This window comes from Grammomys surdaster, unplaced genomic scaffold (assembly GCF_004785775.1).
Source record: "Grammomys surdaster isolate TR1022 unplaced genomic scaffold, NIH_TR_1.0 125698, whole genome shotgun sequence".
NCBI classification, from domain to species: domain Eukaryota; kingdom Metazoa; phylum Chordata; class Mammalia; order Rodentia; family Muridae; genus Grammomys; species Grammomys surdaster.
The window spans coordinates 153,287-175,965 of record NW_021620534.1 but is presented as its reverse complement, the minus strand read 5'-3'; the positions used below and the strand labels follow the sequence as shown (position 1 = coordinate 175,965).

The window sequence follows — 22,679 nt, the reverse complement described above, 5'->3', positions numbered from 1 at the left end:
CCCTCCCTCCCTCCTTCCTTCCTTCCTGTCAGATCTCTTTAAATTTTGATCCTCTGTCTCCTGTCCCCTTTAGCCTGGTTTATACAGTAAGCACTGGGATTAGAATCCATGGCCTCACACCTGCCCAGCAGACACTTGGACTGAAACCTCCATTGTTGTTTATTTGATGTTGTCTGCTTGTGTGGCTCAGAAGTAGGGTGTTTACCCAGTACACACAAGGCCATAGGTTCAAACCGTAGCAGTTCTCGCCTCCCACCCCCACAGTTGGTAAAATTGGACAGAAATCCTTAATTGATAGGTTGCTTAATCAGTAATACAGTATGGATCTTTTCTTACCAGTTACCAACACATACTTTTTTTGTCTGTGCTGGGCATCAAAGCCTAGCCCACAGCATAGCAGTGCACACCTTTTATTCCAGAGTCAGAAGCAGACAAATCTCTGAGTTCTGACCACCCTGGAATACAGAGGGAATACGAGGACAGTCAGGGCCACACACAGAAACCCTGTCTCCAAAACTGAAAACAGACAAACAAACAACAATAACAAACCAGGCCATCATGCTAGACTGTGGGATGCTGCCGAGCTCTACCCTTACCCCGGGTTTTGTAATAAATGGACACTATCCATTGACCTCTTACCTGACAGTAAACTTCCCGGGTTTTGTAATAACTAAATGGACACTATCCATTGACCTCTTACCTGACAGTAAACTTCAGCTAATTTTTGGTGTAGGTTTTTTTTAAAAAAACAAAACAAATGACACTTAAATAATACGTTTGCATAAAGAAATAATGTCTTATATATCACATTTGTTTTATTTTCATAAAAATAGGAGTCTCCTCAAATAATATATATTTTTTGTTTGTTTGTTTGTCTTTCGAGACATGGTTTCTCTGTGCAGCCCTGGATGTCCTGGAATTCACTCAGAAATCTGCCTGCCTCTGCCTCCCAAGTGCTGGGATTAAAGGTGTGCACCACCACTGCCCAGCAAATGATATATTTTTTAAAGAATGACCAGTAAATGTTCCTATTAGCAAAGATTCCAAACCAAAGAATAAACTTAGTATACTGATCCTAAAGTATCCAAGCTGGCCCAAAACTCCTGATCCTTCTGGCTCTACTGCCTAAAGTCTGGGATTATAGGAGAATGCCAGTATGCCAGCAACTTTAGCTAAATATTAATTTTATCTTGGGAGCTGGATATTCAGAATGCAATAACATTGTTTCTAAAGTATCAGAAAACAAATTATAAGTGTGAACATGTTTAGCATATAGAATATCTGAGCACAATTGTGTTTTCCAGGCAAATATAAAAAAATCTATCAAGTTTTCTGCCTTCCTTCTTTTTAGGATGTATTTAGTTTTCAAGTGTCTCCCAATTTGAGTCCTATAAAAATAAATGAATTGGCAATCCAGAAACGCCTCACTATTCGCGGAAAGGAAGATGAAGCTAGCCCCTGTGACTATGTGTTGCAGGTCAGTGGGAGAGTGGAGTATGTGTTTGGTGATCATCCACTGATTCAGTTCCAGGTATGTATAGTGACTGACTGTCACCGCAACAGTGTGCATAGGTGCATAAATAATATATATATTATTTGAGGAGACTCCTATTTTTATGAAAATAAAACAAATGTGACCTTCCAGATCTTTAAGGAAGTGCCTGTAACTGACTGAACATTTGGAACCTACAGAAAGCTTTACAGAATTATATAATAAACATCCATTACTGGATGCTGCTCCTAGGTGATCATTACTAACGTTTTGGCAAGTGTTTTTTTCTTCCCAGTCCTGTTTGCTTTGGACAGTGATCGGGCATGTGAATGTGTGTCTGTATGTTTGCCTTCTAATGGTCGATTATCTCAGTGTTTAACATTGTTTTTCTGCAGCTTGGGATCCTAACTGTGTTATGTATAGCTGCTTATTTTTTTTTTTTTACAAACATATTTAGGTGTTATATTCTGGAGGAAGTTAAAAAAAAAACCCTACTTGTTTAAATAGATGCTTGTAAGCATCTCATAGAAAAAGTAAAGTTTTTTAAGGGCCAGCAAGATGACCTGGCAGGTAAAGGTGATTCCCGAGCACTGCTGAGGAACCAGGAACTCCTGTAAAAGCGGACGGAGAAAACCAACTCCAGAGTTATCCTCTGATCTCCACAGCCCACCCACATACATTTTACACACACGCACGCGCACACACACACACACACACACACACACACAAAATAATAATACCTCCAGGGCCTTGTGTATTTTGAGCATGTGGTTTTCCACTGTCTAATTCCCATTCATTGTTTGTCATATTCCGTATTCCTTTATTCTTTCTTATTATATCCACATGTGGGAGGAGTATTACAAGTACTAGGTCCCACTGTCTGCAGTGGCCAGTGAGATGGTTCCACGGGTAAAAGGTGTTTGCTTCTAAGCCTGATAACTTGAGTCTGATCCTTGGGACCCAGATAGTGGAAATAAAAATTGTCCTTTAATTGTCCCCCAAATGTGTGCTATGTCATACATGTATGGCATATATTCCCTGCTCCATCCATGAATAAATAAATAAATAAATAAATAAATAAGCAAACAAGCAAGCTAAGTAACTGTCTTACTCTCATTGCAAGACATTAAACTGCCTTAAGTTGTTTATGGAGTCAAGTGCAGTTCACATAAGAGATGGACATACAGTATACGACCCCATTATCCTCCAGAGTCACTTTTTACATTGTATCAATTATTCAAGTGTGAGATAGGCTGTCATTAGTCTTGGCTGCACTGTAACTTCCTCTGTAGACCAGGCAGGTCTCAAACTCTTAGAGATCCACCTGCCTCAGCCTCCTGTGCTCTGGGACCCAGGTGTGTGCCACAGCACCTGGCTCAAGATTTCTTTTCCAGAACATTTGGCTTTGTTATCAAGGTACTTAAAGGTACTGTATTGATTTGGAAACTGTATGGTGGTTGTTAGAGAAGCAGTCATTGAGAGGGGGCCAAGCCACCGGTCAGTAGAATAGTTTAAAGCCTAGGGTTGGTTGGCTGGTTGGCTTCTCTTCTGTTCTGTGGTAGTGTTAGGGTTTTTGAGACCAAGGTTCCTCTCTGTAGCCCTCAGGGATATAATCCTGCTTCAGTCTCCAGCTGCTGAGCTGCTCACGTGAGTTAGCTATCGTCAGGAGTGTGGAGGTGCCACATAGTGAGTGACATCTGTATGAAGAGAAAGTGTTGAGGCCAGGTGTGGCAGTGTATTCATGTGCTCCTAGCAGTGAAGAGGCAGAGGCAAGAAGTCTGGAGTCAGCAACAGGTCCAGGTTATTCAATACCTTGTTTCAGGTGTCCAGATAGGAAATGGGTAGAGATTCTTTTAACAGGTAGCAGAATTTTATCCAGGCTGTTAAGGCTGTAGTATGTCGTCTGGTTCAGGAGGGGGCCTGGGACAGTGGCAGCTTATGTGCACAGCTCTGGGATAGTAAGTAATTGAGCTCTGGCTGAGCAGGAAGGTCTTTCTTGAGTAAACTGCTGGTAATGCTCACCTAGAATCCTGTGCTGCAAAAGGGCCACTTCAGGCATCCTCTGGAATGAACCATTTAGACCAGTCCTGCCTGATTGGCTAGAGTGTGACTTGGGCACCAAACAAATAGATTTATATTTGGGTCTTAGAGATATGATGTGTATAAGTTAACCCTTCTGATTTTCGTGGCCAGGAACTATGAAATGGAACTTGGTCTTTTGAAGACTGTTATTAAGAATAACCATAATGTATGTATCTCTCTCTGATCCTAGGTAATTAGATACTCAATTAACAGTGGCTGTTTTATGTGGGTTTTTGTTGTTGATGTTTTGTTTGTTTGATGCTAGCGATTGGACTGGGTCCCTGACACTTGCTAGGCAGGTGATCTACCTTCAAACTCCATCCTTGGCCCGCACTCCTGAGACAGGGTCTCTATTGCTCATACATAGCTAGCCTGCTGTTTTCTCAGGCTGCTCTCAAACTCGTGGCCCCTAAGTTTATTTTCCCCACAGTATACCACAAGGATTCGTCACCGTGCTGTGCTGTGCTGTCATTTTATAGCATTTTCATTCATTTATTTTGTGTATATTTATGTGTATCAAAGTGTGCTTACGGAGGGAGGTCAGAGGACAACTTTTGGGAGTTGTTTCTCTCCTACCACCATGTAGTTCAGGCTGAGTCATCAGACTTGGTGACTAGTGCCTTTACCTGCTCAGCCATCTCACTGACTCCTGTGTTATAATATTTTTTTAATGATTTTATATCATGGTACGGGAGTTTTGCTGTGTTTACGTATGTGCACCATGTATATACAGTACCCACAGAGGCCAGAAGTGATTGCAGGATCCCCTGGACCTGGATTACAGTTGCTGCCCACTAGGTGTGGGCTGGGGATCCAGTCCAGGTCTCCTGGAAGAGTAGCCAGCAACTGCTGTCGCACCAGCTTTCCTGTGTTATTCTAAAGGATTGTATCCTTGATAGGAAATTGAGTAACATATACCTATACTGTGCATTTAGTATAGTGTTGTTGTTCAGAGTTATTTTCTTTCTTGATTTAAATGATGCCTGAAAATCTCTGCCTTCACCTCTCTTGCTACTGTAGTATATCCGGAATTGTGTAATGAATAGGACCTTGCCCCATTTCATCCTCGTGGAATGTTGTAAGATCAAGAAAATGTATGAACAAGAAATGATTGCCATAGAGGCTGCCATCAACCGAAACTCATCCAACCTTCCTCTCCCTTTACCACCAAAGAAAACACGAGTTATTTCTGTAAGTTTCCTGTGTCAGCCTTTGGTAACCCCAAAGCCATGTGATTTTCAGTTTGTGTGCTAAGTCTCAGACCTGTTTCCTTTGCTCACTTCTCCTTCTGTGAAAATCAGCATCTCGGCCAAAATTTCATCACCATTTACTTGAAAAATAGCTTTCTTCTGCATGGTGTTTTTAGTGCCCCTCACCAAATACTATCAGATTAGACATTATACTTGATCAGCTTTGAGACACACGACATGAGCTATCTGAAAGGCAGTATATTTCTATTTTGTTTCTTTTTCTCAGTCTTGCCTGTAGCTCTGATCCCCAGCGTGAGGCTTAGAAATCCTCAGCACCGTATTTCATTTCTACCAGCCTAATCTGCTAGGACAGTTTTGGGGTAATCTGCTAGGACAGTTTTGGGGTGACTGTGGGGGTTATAAACAGTGCTCCATTGTGGGTTCAGGCTGGCACGGAACTTGTTAGACCCAAGGCAATCATCCTGCCTCAGCTTCCTATGTTTGGAATTACAGATGTGTTCCACCACATCCTCTTTTTGCCATCTGCTTACCTCTCTCCCTCACCTCATTTTTCAGCATTAACAGACACAAGCATCAAGTGCTAGTCGTGCTTCAATTGATATTTATGACTTTTCGTGGGGGATGGCACTCAGGATAGGGTTTCTTTGTGTGTAGAGCCCTAGCTATCCCAGAATGCACTTTGTTGTAGACCAGGCTTTCCTGGAACTTAGAGAGCCACCTGCTTCTGCCTCTGGAGTTCTGGGATGAAAGATGCACGTCATCTTTCCTGGAAATATGTATGTATGATTCTTAATTGTTAGATCAGAGCTGTTTTCACAACTTCGTGCTTGCTGTATGAGAGCTGAAAGACTTCCATGGCTACTTAGGGTTACCATTGTGATATAACACCACAACCAAAAGCAATGTGAGGAGGAAAAGGTTTATTTGGCTTACATATCCTCAGTCATAGTACACTGGGGGAAGCCAAGGCAGGAAATCAGACAATGCAGGAACCTAATGGCAGAAGCGGATGCAGTCCATGAAGGAATGCTTGCTCTTCATGGCTTGCTCAGCCTGCTTTCCTGTAGAATCCAGGACACCAGCCTAGGAGTAGCACTACCCACAGTGGACTAGACCTTTCTACATCAATCAATCAAAAAGTACCACAGGCTTGCCTACAGCCAGATACTACGGAAACGTTTTCTTGTCTGAGGTTTCCTCCTCAGATGACAGTAGCTTGGTCAGGTTGACATATATATGCCTAGCCATCCAGCTATCATGTCATATTCATGTCTTTCACTACAAAGCCTCTGTGTTTATTTTGTTCTTTTACAGCATGTCTGGGACAACAACAACCCTTTCCAAATTGTCCTGGTAAAAGGAAATAAGCTTAACACAGAAGAAACCGTGAAGGTGAGTACTTGCTGAGAGTTGAGTGGTTTTGTGAAAGTGAGTACTTGTTAAGAGTTGAATGGTCTTGAGCACTTATTTGTGTTTCTCGTGAGCTCTGTGGTGTCATGTGTAGAGTCTGGCAGCTTGTTGTGAAACTATTGAGTATTCTCTCTGCCTCGCTTTTTGAGACAGTCTCATATAATCCAGACTGGCCTCAAACTAGCTGTGTAGGTGAAGCTGGCTTTGAACTTGATTTCTGCCTCTGCCAACCAAGTCTGGATTACTATGTATGAACTACTGAGCCTGACAGCTTTTTAATCTTAAAGAATTATTTGGTTAGAGATTTATTTGAAAGCCTGACATTATTTTCTTAGTGTATGTCACAGAGGAAATTCTACCTTTAGATCAGGAACTTAAGCAGAAAGAGGCTTACATGTGCTGACTGACAGCCCTGCTAACTAACTTATTGGATATAGTAATCGTTTGTTGTGTTTATATGTTAGAAGTCAGGTTCTATTTGTACAGCTTAAAGATACTATTTGAGCAACTGGTATTAACATAGGGGCTTTTGTCTTGTTCTCAGCTCAGTTTTCTTTTTAAACTGCATATTTATGGCTGATTTGCAGTTTGCTTATTTTTTGTTTTAATGGTATCTTTTCCTTCTAATTTAAAATTTTATTATTATGTCTTATTTCTCTTCTTTTCTTCCTCTTTTTTTTTTTTTAAAAAGGCAGCTTCTCTATATAATCCTGGATGTCTTGCTAGAATGCTAGAATTTCTTTTTCTTTCGTTCTCCCCCCCCCCCTCCCTCTCTCTCTCTCTCTCTCTCTCTCTCTCTCTCTCTCTCTCTCTCTCTCTCTCTCTCTTCCTTTCTTTTTTTGAGAGCCAGGCTCTCATGTAGCTCAGGCTGGCCTAAACTTATTCTTGCAAAACAGCTGACCTTGGATTCCTAATCTTCTGCCAAGCATTGGGATTACAGGCACATGCCACCATACCATGCTTTTACTGCTTCTCCAATTTAAAAAGTATGTCACAGGATACAAGAGATGGCTCAATGTCAAACAGCGTTTACTGCTCTTGCAGAGGACTCAGATGCAGCCGTGCCCAACACCCACATAGCAGCTAACAACCATCTGTAACTCCAGTTCTAGATTACCCAGTGCACTCTCTGACCTCCGTGGACTCCTGTGTGTTCATGGTATGCTTGAATTCACATAGGCACATACATGAACATGTGTGAGTTCCCGCACATGCATGTATGCATACACACATAATCACACACATATACACAACAATAAGTAAAACTTTTGTAAAAAGTGTCTCACGACTTACAACACAGTATCATAAGGATGGAGGAAGAAGTTGTTCATCTTCTTGTCATCTTCTTGCCATCCGAAGGGAGTCTAACTCAAGCCTCATCACTGTCCTCTGTGTGTAAACTGATGCAGAAACACACAGATGAACAGCAAGAATGTTAGGGCGCATTGATTTTTTTTTCTGTTGAGTGTTGCTAATGATCAAATAGTAATTACTTTTGAGTACATCTTAGACATTCCTGTGGATTAGCAAATAGTCAATAGAACTCCTTAAGGATTTCATTCTTAAAAGCAGAAGCCAAACATAGTGGTAGAATGTGGTGTTATGAGCCTATAATCCCAGCAATTATAGGGGGACTATAGATTTTAACCACTATAAAGATATGTGGGCAGAGTTTTTATAGTCAGATCCTTTGGGACGTAGTGTATATTTTGTATTCTATACACGTGTGTGCTTTCACCCTGGAATCTCCTTGCAGATACATAATGTACAGACGTACAGATGGGACTGCATCCTTGCTCCTCTCCTCTGGAGGCTACTGTGTGACTTCCAAACCTTTTATCAGTTCTTTATTGGTTGTTTGTTTTTTTTTTTAACTCTGCTGGGTGTTTGTCCTGGGGCCTTACACATGATAAGCAAGCCCCCCATCACTGAGCAGTTCTTTAAAAACTTACTACATTTTGTTTACTGATTGTGTGTGTCAATGCATGCACACCTGCACCATGGTATGCCTGTGAAGTCAGAGGATGACTTGGTCGGACATTGGTTTTCTCCTTCCACCATGGGTCCTGGAGGTCATTGTGCTTAGCTGCAGACACCACTGCCTGCTAAGCCATCTTGCTGGCCTAGTTCTTTGCTGCTATTGTGTTTCTTTATTATTATTATTTAATAATAATATCTCTTTTACTTTCATTCAGTTTCTTCTTCCAGAAGATTAATCAAACATTCAATATGTGTTTTATTTTTCTCTAGCACATTATACGTCATTTCTTTGTTAGTGGCAGAATGAGTCCTTAGTATTTTATGCCACAGCATTGTCATTTTCCATCAACCGTTGTCATGGAGAGAAGAAATGTGCTTGATGACATGCTAGTTAATGTGTGTTTACCCACCTCTGCGCCTTGTCTGTCCGATTCTCTTGTCCTCCCATCTCATGACATCATAGAATAAGCTAAAGAGAAGCAATGACAATATTTCCTGCAGATGCAGATTACTAGAAAGGTTAGGTATTCTAGTTCTGTGTTAATAAAAAGTAAAAAACAAACAAAAAAGCAACCACTTTGTGTCTTTCCCAGCCTTTTCTTTCCTGACTTTCTTGGCTGAGATGTGCATTACAAACAGAAGAGATGGGTGTGTGCATGCCTGAGGGTTTCCTGTAACAACGGCCAAGAGAGGACCATTGTGCATGCCTACACATGACTGTTGGCATGTATCACAGACACATGAGAACACAGAGATGTATTTGGTGACTTATTAGGAAGATCTGGCTTGAGTGGTTTTGGAAGTATATATATAATGCCACCTCAGGATCTGCAAAATTGACAAGCTGGAGACACAAGGGAGCCAGTGGTTTAGTTCTTGTCTGAATGAGAAAGGCTGAGAACCCCGCAATGCTCATGACACAGATCATGTCTGAAGTCCAGCTGAAGACCCCAGAGAGTCAGGGTTTCAGTCCTCGTCCTATGGCATGAGAAAAGCATGTCTTTTACAAGTTATAAGACTTAATAGATAGTCTGTAGGTTTTCATTTTTCCTCATGAAAATTACTGGACAACATGTTTTTCTTTTTTGGAGAGTGGGCCAGGCAGGAGTCTTACAGTGCAGCACAGGAACTTGCAGAAACCTTCCTGCCTCCTCTAGCCTCACCGTTAGTTAGAAGCCTGTATTTCCTGGCTGACTTACTTCCTTATGTGCAGTGCCCCTCATTTGTGTCAGGATAATGTTGGCCCAGATGGAGTTCAATAGAATAACTTGTTTGGCATTCGCAGGTGCGAGGGTAAAAGGACTGATTGATGGGTGAGTCGGAACTGCTTTACAGACAAGCCGACCACGGTCAGATGGGGAAAGCGGAGAATTCTTCCCCTTGTCTACTTTCTTTTCTTTAATTTGGTTGTTGTTTCGTTTGTTTGTTTTTGGTTTTTTTAAGATAGGGTTTCTCTGTGTAGCTCTGGCTGTCCTAGAACTCCATCTGTACACCTAGTTGGCTTTCAACTCAGAGTTCAAAGGCAAATGCCTTTGCCTCTTGAGTTTTGGGATCAAAGGCATATGCCGCCACAGCCTGGTCTGGTCATGTAAAAAAAAATTGTGTGTATGTATGATGACACATGTGCCCCAGTTCTCTAAGAATCCAGAAAAGGGTGTTGAACCCCTTGAACCTGGAGTTACAGGCGGTTGTGAGCCACCCTGCCTAGGTGCTGGTGACAAGTCAAGTCCTTTGGAACTTCAGCAAATGATCTTACTGCTCTCTCCATCCCCTCCCCTCCTGCCTTGTTGATTTCCTCAATAAAGTAATGCGTGGTGATTTTTCTTGCATAAGTGTTTGAGGGAATTTACTTCACACTGTCTATCCTTGGTTTTTCTTTGTGGGAAGGGTTTCGATGAAGAAATTTGGGGCAGCCAAGTAGTGACAGCACATGCCTTTAATCTCAGCCCCGGGGAGGCAGAGGCTGGCCGGATCTCTGTTCACTGAGAGCCAGCCTGGTCTACAGATAGCCAGGGCTACACAGAGAAACCTTGTCTCAAAAGGAAGGAAGGGAGGGAGGAAGGAAAGAAGGAAAGAAGGAGGGAGGGAGGGAAGAAAGGAAGGAAGGAAATAGAAAGAAGAAAAGAGAAATATAAAGTCTGGGTTTGGTGTTGCATTTCCTTAATCCCAGCACTTGGTAGCAGAGGCAGGTGGATCTGTATGAGTTGGAGGCCAGCCTGGTCTACATAACAAGTTCTAGGCCAACCAAGAAAAGAAAAAAAAAAATTGAATTGGGCTAGAGAGTTCCCTTCCCAGCACCAACATTGAGCGGCTGTGTTCACATTGGCTGTAACTCCAGCTCCTAGAGGATCTGACACCTTTGTCCTCCATAGCCCCCTGCACTCACATGCACAAGGGACAAACACATACATAATTAATAAAATGTAATATTTAACATTTAAAAACAAATAAAGGAGCTTAATTTGGGGTGGGCTAGCTGTCTCAGCAGATAACTGTTCTTCCCACCTGATCTGAGTTTGACTCCCAGAGCCCGTGTATGTGTGGGACAGAGAGAACTGACTCCTGCAGGCTGCCCTCTGACCTGCACACATGTGTGCATATGTAAAAAATTCAGAAATAAACAAATGTAATGTGAAAATTTAAACATTTACTTGTATGTTCACATTCATTGTATACATATATTAGTTGTCACAAGTTAATTTAGAAATTTCAAATTTTCTAAGTTTTCTCAGAGGGTATGTAAGTAGTAAAATTTTCTAATTCTTTTCTTTTCGGGGGGGGGGGGGGTTGAGACAGGGTTTTTCTGTGTAGCCCTGACTGTCCTGGAACTCACTCTGTAGACAAGGTTGGCCTTGAACTCAGAAATCCGCCTGCCTCTGCCTCCCAAGTGCTGGGATTAAAGGCGTGCACCACCACTGCCTGGCAAAATTTTCTATTTCTTTTGTGTCCATTTTGGTAATTTTTGTCTTTCAGTAAAGTACCTATTGATCTACAGGGTGCTCCCCCAAACTTTCTTATTTTTGTTTGTTTAGTTTTGAGACAAGGTTTCACTTACTAGCTTTGGCTGTTCTGGAACTCACTTTGTAGACCAGAGTGGTCTCAACTCATAGAGATCTACCTGCTTCCATCTCCCAAATGCTGGAATTACAGACATTTGCCACTATAGCCGCCACTGATTGTGTGTGTGTGTGTGTGTGTGTGTGTGTGTGTGTGTGTGTGTGTGTACAGCATGTTTGTGCACATGTCACATGCTTGAGTATGTATGTGCCATGTTAATGTAGGTGTCGAACATGGTTATGAGCTGCCCTTTTTAGGTGCTAGGAACTGAGGTTGGCCTTCTGGAAAAGCAGTGAGTACTTTTAACCTGAGGAGTCATTCAAACTGTAGAATCCCTTTAAAGAATCACCAAATAGGCCAGGCTCAAGGAATATAATCTCCTCCTGTGAAGTTGGTTCCTTTGAGTAGCACATCTAATCATCAGAGTGCAGGCCATCACAGTTACAAAACCAGAAGTCACACAAGGCAGGCACCGTGAGATCTGAGCAGAAAACACAAGCTGCTCAGGGATGATTCACTGCTCTCTGCTCTCTGGCTTCCTCGTCAGCCTTGGCCCAGTTCTGTTTTTTCATCTTTGTGTGTACATAGCTTTATTTATGTTTTGTGATAGTGTGTCATGTGGTCCAGGCTCATCTTAGACTCTCTCACAGCTAAGGATGACCTCAGACTCTTGATCCTCCTGTCTCACAACTGCTGCTGGATTATAGGCATATGCTGCTGCACATTGTGTATCTTATGTACACACACTAACAGACATGTACATCTTATGTAGGCATGTGCTGCCATGCAAGTGCACATCCTACAGTTCAGCAGATGCCTCACTCTTGTTCACAGTATAGAAGATCACATTAGGCAGTCAGAGCATAGAGAGAAGCCAGGAGCCATCCTAGTTGGAAAGACAGCAGAAATTCACTTTAGCTTCAGTCTCCTTTTTATTTTCTTTCTCTATTAATTTTTTCTTTTATCTATTGTGTGTGTTTGAGTGTAGTCACATGGTATTTGTGTGGAGGTCAGGACAACTTTGAGGAGTTGGTAGGTTCTCTCCTTCCTCTGTGGGAATCACTTTTACACCCTGAGCCATCTGGCCAGCTCAGTTAGTTTCTTCTCATTTACTCTAGTGTCTAAATAGGCGGCAGCAGCAGCAGTTATCTGAGATAGCTTTTAGGATGGGCCGAATCCTAAATCGCAGGAGCTAGTTTTCTTTTCGTTAGAGGTATTGTGATCCCAAGAGTGTGGTTTCTCATTATGAGCTTTTCTCCCTGCTTCTTTTGAACAGACAGTGCTTAGCATAGCTTGCAAGGGATAACATGCATAAAACCCCAACTCTCTGGTTGGATGAAGAAGATACTGGAGTTACAATAAATTACTTGTGAGATTACAGAGTAAGTGGAGTTTGGAAAGTATGGTTAAGTTTCATATGCTATTGAGCTTATTTCTAGGCTGTGCATATGAGGACCTGTGCCTTCAGTCTCGGACTGGCTGGTATGTGCACATGTGCAAGTAGCCCTACACAAGCACTGAAGGTCTTGGAGCTGTAACTGACTTAGAAGGCTCATTGGAGTCCCTCAAATAAAAAGGCAGGGCTCTGCATCGGATGTGCACACAACCCAGCATTTCATTACTAATAGAATGTCTGAGGTGTATAATTCAGAAGTACTTGGTGTAGAAAATTTCAAGTTGTATGGACAGTGACAGTCATCAAATGGATTGCTGAGGTGATACAGGTGTCACAGAGACAGAATATATAAAGGAAGAAAGTCTCAGCTGAGAAACCGAAGATAAAACTGTACAATGACACACTCTTATGATCCCATTACCTGGGAGATGAGGCAGGATGATATCCAGGCCAGCCCAGGCTATATCCTAACATTTCTCTAAAACAAACAAAAGCCCAAATCAAGAAGCACAGAGCAATGGTGGCTCTTGTCTATAATCCTAGCACTTGGGAGGTAGAGGCAGAAAAATCAAGAGTTGAAGGTCATTTTTGAATACATAGTAAGTTGAATTCTAGACTACCCTGGAATATTGGAAACTCTGTCTAAAAAACACCAAAACAAGCTAAAAATTCCAAACCTACAGAGTACAATATATTAAGATATATAAGTTACATAATTTATTTGGTTGCAGAATGGCATCAAGAAGGAAATGTTAGTGAACTTAAAGATCATGCAATACACTTCACTGATTTTAAACAGCAGAGGAGAACAAAGAGTGGTGGGCAAACGTGTGTCAAGGACCATGAGACAGACAGTTCCAGAAGATCTGAAAGGATCATAGGCTGGTTCTCAGAAAGAGCGTGAAAAGGGTACAATTCAGAAACACCAGATTACCTAAAGAAGTAATCACAGGAAACCTTTTCATATTGGCAAAGGATCTCAGCATACAGATTCAAGAAGCTGGCTGCGGTACCCAAATATGCCTGGGGCATATTCTGCATTACATGTAGTCGTACATCACAGTACCTCCTTCCTTGCCTTGTGATGTTAGTTTCAGCGCTCCTAATCAATTAAAATATAAGTAGAAAAATTTTGAAGCTCTATCCTTTTATCTTCCTCCTTTATTGTGTCGGACACTAAATACTTTGTGTGGTGAGTTTGCACATTTAATGTAGCCATCATCAACACCACCACATGCCTGGTTAGTCTTCCTCTCTAAGTCAGAACAAAGCTGCCCCTTGACAGATTGTATGTAACAGACTAACATTTGTCTCTTGCACAGAGCTTACAGAGCCCACGTCATTTCCCGAATGATAGGAGAATCCTAATTATGGTGAGCACGTTGGACAGTGTGAGTTTAGGATATCGTGTAGCACAGGCTGGCCTTGAACTCTCTCTTCCCACTGCCTCATCTCAAGTGCTGGGATCACGAGAGTTCCACTATATCTGGCTGGAGCATCTTTTAGTATACAATTTGACCCAGCCCCTAGTTCTGAGGGAGAGCTTCCAAACCCTTTGGTGTTTGTGTAGTGGTTGAAGAGTTTCTTCTTGTTCTGTTGATTTTGTTTTTAAATTAATGAGTTTATCAGTAGCTAAAACACCCCTAACCCTACATAGCTCCAGGATAAGGGCTGGTTATCAGAGATACCACTAATGTGGTGTGAATAATGGGCTAAATCTCACTTGATGACCACAAGGTTAGGCAAGAGACTAGAGACCAACTTAGTGACCAGTGGCCAGTGATTAATTATTCATGCCTACTTTGGACTCTTAATCAAACCTGCTCTTTTGGAGGACCCAGGTTTGGTTCCCAGACCCTACATGGCAGCTCATAACTCTCTGTTAACTACATTCTAGGAGATCCAGTGTCCTCTTAACAACCCTATATAACTCTAATTCCAGGGGATCTGGTGCCCTCTTTTGGCCTCTGCAAATACCAGACATTCATACAGCATGCTTACATACACGCAAGGGAAAACATTCATGCATATAAATCCAAACAACAAAACAATAGTGGCTGGAGGGATGATGGCTCAGTAGTTAAAAGAACTGCCTGTTGTTCCAGAGGACCAGGGTTCAATTTCCAGCACCTAGATGGCAGCTAATAACCACTTGTGACTCTATCTAGAGGATACATGGACATATATGCAGGCAAAAAAATCTATAAATATAAAATTAGTTTTAATTTAAAAACAAAAAAAAATTCTTAACTAGTAGTTCACACGAACTCTGGGTTGGTCACTACATCATCGGGTTGTTCATCCCTGTCCTTTTTAATAGTTACTAAAATAAACGGGTGGTCCTGGTTCCCATAGCTCGTGAACCCTTCCCCTGAATTAGTGGATTTGGAGGCAGGGTTGTGGAACCCCTCAGTTCATTTCTAATTGATCAGAAGTATTGAGACCTGGAACTTGAACCCTGCAACTGAAGTGGGGATAAGGCTTGTACCCTAAGGCTATGGTTAGTGTCAGCACTGGACTGACTATAGGATGTCAATATGGGGGTGGGGGAGAGAACATCCATACAGGGGGCAAAAGACCCCATGTGATTGGTGCCTGAATACAGAGATTGGTCCTCCTTTAGATACGTGATGAGGAATACAGAGTGATGTATTTACAGCAGAGTGGAACTCACCCTTCATGTACTGATCTCTTTTCTGTGTCTGATACCTAAAGGCAAAAAGTAGTGGATTTTGACCAGAGTGTGGAACAAGAAAGAAATTAAGGTGTTGATGTTGTGGAAAAGGTTCAAATCTTGCCCAACACAACATTTTTAATTGGTGAGTATAGGAATGTGTTGTGTGTTGGCTTGACAGCTCCCTGTTGCTGCACAGTGGCCAGTCCTTTGCATGACAAAGCCTATTTCTCTTGATTTCTAATGTTTTAGGAATTATGAAAAAGTGTCTCAACTTAACTACAGTGAAATAATAAAATGTGACTAAGGGGGCATATTGACACTTGAAAATTCTTAATTTTTGAAAATACTGAAACAGACTCATATATTAGGAACAGGGACATTCTTTTTTGTTGTTTTTTGTTTGTTTTGTTTTTAAACAAAAAATAGTCTCATGTGTTATGTTTTTCCAAAAAGAAAAACCTTTGTTAGAGTTACAGAATTCTAAATTCAGAAAATAAAGCTTTCATCATTTCATTAAAACCATTTAAAATATCTACTTATCTTTAACCGATTTCAACTTTGTTTTAGTGAGTTATCAGAATTCTCAGGCAGAAATGATTTCCTCTTAAATAACTCATAGTAGGACTATTAAATAATGCCTTCTGTATTCTGTCCAGCACATTTCTTTAGGGTATCAGGTCACGCCCACGTTAGACTGGTTCCTTGTTAACTCTTTCTCAGATCACACTCATCTCTGGCTATTTACAGCTAGCAAAGGACTTCTAGCCAATGCACTTGAGTCTCTGGGGCTTTATAAACAGTATCATTCATAATACCTGCAGTGCCACTACACTGCCTGTGTCTAAGGCTTGGCAGAAGTTTGTTGGTTTTGGTTGCCTAGAATTTGCCTTATAGACCAGGCTGAATTCACAGAGGTCCTCCTGATCTGCATCCTGAGTTTTGAAATTACAGGCATTCTGTCTTGCTTTGTTTTTCAGCTATTATTAAGTAATATTTATTTAGCACATATGTGGTGGGTGCTTGTTTTAATTTCTTCTGATCATCCAAATAACAGAACATGGTATGGTGGTAAAGCTCAGGTTCTTTTTATCAACAAAACCTTGTACAGTGTTCATTTTTAAAGTCATAGTTTGCTGAATGTATTATATTTCTGAATTAAGTTCCATCTATAGGAGGTAACAAGTATATATAGTTTTAAGGACACTGGAGTAAGAAATACCATGTTTATAATAAATCTCTACATGACTGAATCAAAATGTATTCCATGTGCTTTACTCATGATTTATCTAGTCACATTTCAAAAATAGTTTGTAGGAATCACATGTTCTTTTGTATAATAGACATAGTAAGTTTTGACTTTTTAAAACATAAGGAGTATATTCAGTTTACAAATAACAAAAGTCTTGGTAGGTGGGAATTTCCCCCCATGCACAAAGCTGGGTTCAGTCCTCAGCACTGCATAAGTAGGTATATTGGAGCACATGTGTAATCCTCTCACTTGGGACATAAGAACAAGAAGATCACATGGTCATGCTTATGTGTATAACAACATCAAAGCCAGTCTGAGCTACATGAGATACTGTCTTTAAAGAAAATATGTGTGTGTGTGTGTGTGTGTGTGTTTCACATACGTTCATGTGATTAATTGCCTGGTGGGCCACATATTTAGGTATTTATACACCCATTAGACAAAACAAAGGGAAAACTTAGTTATGATATTCATAATGTCATCAAATAAAATCTTTTATGAGCCACCAGTTGATGATACTGTCAGTTGAAAAAGGTATGTTTTTTGAATGGTTACAAAGCAGATACATCAGGTGATACAGTAAGTGACTTCACGGGACATGCAAAGCCATGGCTTTCACTGGGTAGATTTAAAGTGTGGTTGGCAGTGCAGTTGAATAGAATCGCTCTTGGAGACCCCAGCCTGATCCAGGCAACAGCACTTGGCCATGTGGGAGTTTTATTTGAATTTTCCAAACAAATATATCATATGTCCTTTGAAAATTGTGTGTATGTCTCTGTGTGTTGTGTGTGTGCGTGTGTGTGTGTGTGTGTATGTCTCTGTGTGTGTGCGTGTGTGTGTAAGTGTGTATGCTGGTCTTAGGGTAAGATTAGGTGGGAGACACTTTGCTGGGTGTAGTAGAGTGTGCCTGTGGTCCCAGCACTTGGGAGGAGGCAGGAGGTTCAGGAGTTCAAAGAAAACATAAAGAGGTCTGGAGAGGTAGCTCAGTGGTTAAGGGCACTGGCTGCTCTTACAAAGGCCCTGAGTTCAGCTTCCAGCACCCACATGGTACATGATACCATTTTTAGCTCCGATTCCAGGGATCTGACACCTCACACATGGTGCACATATGCAGGCAAAATACTCCTAAGCATTAAATAAAATGAATAAATACGAAAACTCTATTTTAAAAAGTAAGTAATTAAGGAAATAAAGATCTTGTGAGTTTATTACAGAGTTAAAGACCTTCGTTATAAAGTTCCTAACCAGGGATTACAATGAGCAGATGACACTTGGTACCCACCCTTTCTTCCTTTATGGAGATGTGTGGCCTCTTTCATAACCATGAAGACATCTGACTTTGAGTTTTCAAGCTCTGATAGTCCATTCCAACCTACCACTCCTGTATGACTTTTCTCTTAATTAACAGTGGTGTGTGTCTGCTTGTTAGGCATCAAAACCTGATTTTTATATTAGGTAACATAATTTGATCTTAATATTTTAAAGAATACCTCAACTAATAATGAGATGTTGTCTCATTGATCTAATATGCTACAACTTCTAAATTGAATTGATTACAAAAGATATCCTGTCATGTCAAGATACCATCTTCAAGTAACAGGAAACCTCTCTAAGGAAGATAGCTTAACAGGCTTTGGAAAAATTTGTAATTTACTGACTGAATCTGGCTCATCCCATGAGATAGTAAAATGCATGCAGTATTGATGAGTGAGGGCAAGGTAAGGAGTGGCCTAATTAATAGCGTCTCTCTGACCCCCATCAGTCAGTGCTAATCTGTCCATGGACATGGACGGAGCAAACAGTAATTAGATTGATCTCTGATACAGCTTTCCAGAGTGCGACAGGGGAGGGAGACGGGGACTTGGGGAGTTCTGGTGAAGTGCAGGCAGAGTAACTGAGGGATATGTGTCAGTTGTGAAACAGAGGACATGCAGTAGAGTGTTGGAGGGAGTTGTCATAGTAGGTGGCTAAAGGAAGACAGCTATGGCAGGAACGTGGCCTAGGCACTTGCTGCCATGTTGGGCTACCTGAGTTCCATCTTTGACTCACATGATAGAAGGAAAGTCAGCTCCCACCAACTTCCATATACATGCCCACACACATACATCATGTATACACAGAAGAAATAAAATGTAAAAACACGAAATGGAAGGATTAGTGATTTGTAGGTACTAGGATGTGGGAGAAGACAAATTCAAAACGTGACTAGATTTTCAGGACAGAGAAAGCAGGTACTCTGGGAATTTTGGAGCCAGTATTTCCATCTCTTGATCCTGTTGTGTGCATCCAAGTACAGAGACTGCACACGCAGCCTCATTTATTACATTCTGTGCACATGTCTGTCTTCTTCTCTCTGTGTGTCTGTACATGTGTATACATGTATGTGTCTGGCTGTGTGTGTGTGTATGTATGTGTGTGTGCGCATGCATGTGTGTACGCACAAGTGCAAACCAGAAGTTAAGCGTGTTCCTTAGGAAAAAATTACATCCAAAAATATCTGTCCACCATCCATCCATCCATCCATCCATCCATCCATCCATCCATCCATCATGTGTTTGCACATACATGTTTAGATGTCAAATGACAACTTGTGGGAATTTCTCCTTCCACTCCGTGGGTCTTAGGGGTCAGGAATAGTAGCAAAGCACCTGTACCTGCTGAACCATTACACTGGTCCTAAATTAGGTTTTCAGTTTAAAAAGTCTTTAACCACTTTAAATGCTTCCTAGAATATTAATTTAGAAATATTTAAAAGATAGCAAAAGTAAAATCAAAGGTAATTTAGGGGTTGACAGTAACTATAAATTCACGTTCTTTCCAGAATATGGTCACAGTGCAACTATGCTTTTAATAGTAATTGAATTATTCCATTCTTCATTTAAGATCCTGCTGTGGATATATTTTAATTGCTTTTTATGATGGATTGAAAGTAGAGACAAAGGTGTCTAAATGGATGCTATGCTATTCTTAGTGCTGTAGAAAACATCAGTGCTTATGGAGGGAAGGCTTGTGAGTTTGGTGTTTGAAGAGACCCACCTGCCAATAAGCTTGTGATGCTGAGAGAGTTTCTCATGGGAAAGAACAGAGGAACCATGGCAGTGTGCCTGGGGAGTTGGGAGCAAGGGGGACCAGCATTTGAATGGCCAGCCTGGAATACGTGACAATCTACTGTAACAAATAATATTCATATTAATATATTCAGTAAATTAATACTTTATCCTAGCTAGTTCCTCAGTAATGGCACAGAGAGACCAAGATTTATTTAATTAAGCTTTACTGCACAATACCTGGGCAGTCAATGATTTATTTTAATCCTCTGGGCTAATTGGGCTACCTCTTAGCCAAAATCCTTGTAATACTTGCTGTTTAGTATTGATTGGTCTGGCTTTCTGGGTTTAGGTGTATTTTCCCATGATGTCTCCTCTCTCCCTCCTCGTGGCTGAATCTGCCTTTCTTCTCTCTTCCCCCTTCCCTGGCTGGTGGAATTTCCAGTCTATTCTCTCTTCTGCCCAGCCATTTGCTGTTTTTTTTTTTTTATTGTATTTTTAATTGACAAGCCAGGGAATAAATGGTAAGCATTGCTTACACAAACTTGAGACTGGCGATTCCTGACATACGCATTACAATGCCACATCATGAATGAAATGAGATATGAGGGCAGAGAAGACAATGTTTGAATAACACAAGGGTAATCTTTACACTGTAAACATTATACCTCCAATCTATGTCAAAAAAATTAAATCCCATATATGATTAAATGAGTATGTGTGTGTCATATGTCATATAGACAGGGCTATGAATAAGATGATACAAGGACATTTGTCTTCAAAGGTGTGCAGTTGTTCTGTGTACGGTGCTGCCCTGCTTGATAACCTGTGTGCTGGGCTCCCACTGGGAGGCCCTACTGCATTAAGCAGGTCTGCTGGCAGCTACTGCTCCTTCGCTTTGTAGAGTTACTTTTATTTCTACTTTTGCTTCTCACTATTTTTTATTTTGTTTAAGTTTTATTTTGTTTTGTTTTGTTTTGTTGAGACAGGGTTTTTCTGTATACCAGGCTGACCTCGCGGCCCCACCATCAGAGTGCAGAGGTTTGGGAGAAAGAAAGTCAGACGTGCCCAGATACTGAGTACAGGCTCCTCAGAGGAGGGCCCATTTCTTTTCTGAGGTGGAGCCCCAGAGCTTACTGGCCAGTCAGCCAAGCTAAATTAATACGGTCCAGTTTACTGAGAGACCTCATCTTTAAAAGTACAGTGGACAGTGAAAGAGAAAGAGGAAGACACACAATGTAGGCCTCTTCCTCTAGCTGCACACACACAAATGCACAGACACATCTGTTTACAAGGGACTGGATGAAGTTAATTCATTTTCATTTCCCATGGCATTTCTTTTTGTGCTGGCAAGTAGTTCCTGTACGCCGTGTCAGGGGACTACTAAAGATACAGGAGCAGAAGCAAAGGGTAGTCAGAGATGCTCGTTTTAATTTATGCACAGTGCTGGACTCTGCTGCATGCTAGGCAAGTGTCTGCCACCTAAGCTGTATCCCAGCACTAGTAAATCTTGCATACATTTTACGTATGCTCTGCATTGCCTTGTGTGTGAAAAGCCGAGCGATGCTTGATGTGATTATACATACAGGTAACAGAAGATGACACATTCATAACTTATTTGTCCTTTTGTTTGGTTAGGTTTTCTGAGATAGGGTCTCACATTGTCCACCCAGGTCTCAGACTTGCTGTGTAGCCAAGGCTAGCCTTGAAACCCTCTCCTTTAGTTCCATTCCTCCATGGAGACCACTGGTGTTTGACTAGTATTAGCTGTTGTGGCTACCCCACTTACTAAGGGAAAGCCAGAAAACCTCCTCGTTGTGTGGTAAGTACTCGCCGATGCCTAGAGGCGAGCGTCTAACCATTGTTGCACCGCTCTCCCGTGCTCTCATTGTCCTTGAGTGAGACTCTTCATGTGTGCACTACTCAAGATTGTTTTCTTCCCCCATCACAGGTTCATGTCAGAGCTGGGCTTTTTCACGGAACAGAGCTCCTGTGTAAAACTGTTGTAAGCTCAGAGATATCAGGAAAGAACGACCATATTTGGAATGAACAACTGGAATTTGATATTAATATTTGCGACTTACCAAGAATGGCTCGATTATGTTTTGCCATTTATGCAGTTTTGGATAAAGTAAAAACGAAGAAATCAACAAAAACTATTAATCCCTCCAAATACCAGACGATCAGGAAAGCTGGGAAAGTGGTAATGAAATAATAACTTCAGAAAATTATTTATATAATGGGACATTTTAAGGCTCTGGAATAATTGAATAACAGACGTTAAATTATTTCATGTGACTTGAACCCTAAGAACTAATTTCAAGAAGATAGTGAGTTTCCGTGTTCATGTCTTTTTTATGTTCTTTTCTCAAATCTCTTTGAAGGTATTTCATGATACAGATGCATAAAACCTTAGGGTGGCCCAGAACTCACCTTGTATGTGGCTCAGGCTAGCCTTGAACCCACTTTGACACTCCTGCCTCAGCCTCTACATGATGGGACTAGGGGATATGAACCACTGTACATGGAAAGTAAAGACATTTTTAAAATAGCTGCAAAATAGTACCTATAGTACCTTAATTAAAATTCTAGATTATATATATATTTGAAAGTTAAGATTTTTGGTTTTTAGATTTTATGAAGCCAGGCAGTGGTGGCGCACGCCTTTAATCCCAGCACTTGGGAGGCAGAGGCAGGTGGATTTCTGAATTTGAGGCCAGCCTGGTCTACAGAGTGAATTCCAGGACAGCCAGGGCTATACAGGGAGAGATTGATTTTACGAAGCTCATAGATCGTAGACTGTACCTCACTCAGCACACCTGATGTGACTCTCAGACACAAAAGCATGACTGACATCAGTTTTTAACGTGAAAAATCAGGCCTTCTCATTAGTATTAGGTAATCTCTGCTCCTTTTTTGCTGTTGCCTCAGTGTAAACAGACTTTTCACTCTCAGGATTCCTGGATTTTGAAGTCCTAGCGAAGGATATTAGACCTGTTGTCATATGGCCCTCTTCCATGTGTTTTCGTTTTCTCTCTCTCTCTCTCTCTCTCTCTCTCTCTCTCTCTCTCTCTCTCT

General features: G+C 41.2%; 1 protein-coding gene across 1 annotated transcript in view; it reads left to right on the top strand.

Annotated features, from left to right (window-relative positions):
• Pik3cb (phosphatidylinositol-4,5-bisphosphate 3-kinase catalytic subunit beta) overlaps nucleotides 1–22,679 on the top strand; it is a 107,732-nt gene that overhangs the window by 46,305 nt on the left and 38,748 nt on the right. Inside the window, exons 6-9 of the mRNA XM_028788067.1 lie at nucleotides 1,352–1,531; nucleotides 4,595–4,765; nucleotides 6,100–6,177; nucleotides 21,553–21,804. Coding sequence (XP_028643900.1) covers nucleotides 1,352–1,531; nucleotides 4,595–4,765; nucleotides 6,100–6,177; nucleotides 21,553–21,804 — 681 coding nt within the window. The remainder of the gene's footprint in view (nucleotides 1–1,351; nucleotides 1,532–4,594; nucleotides 4,766–6,099; nucleotides 6,178–21,552; nucleotides 21,805–22,679) is intronic.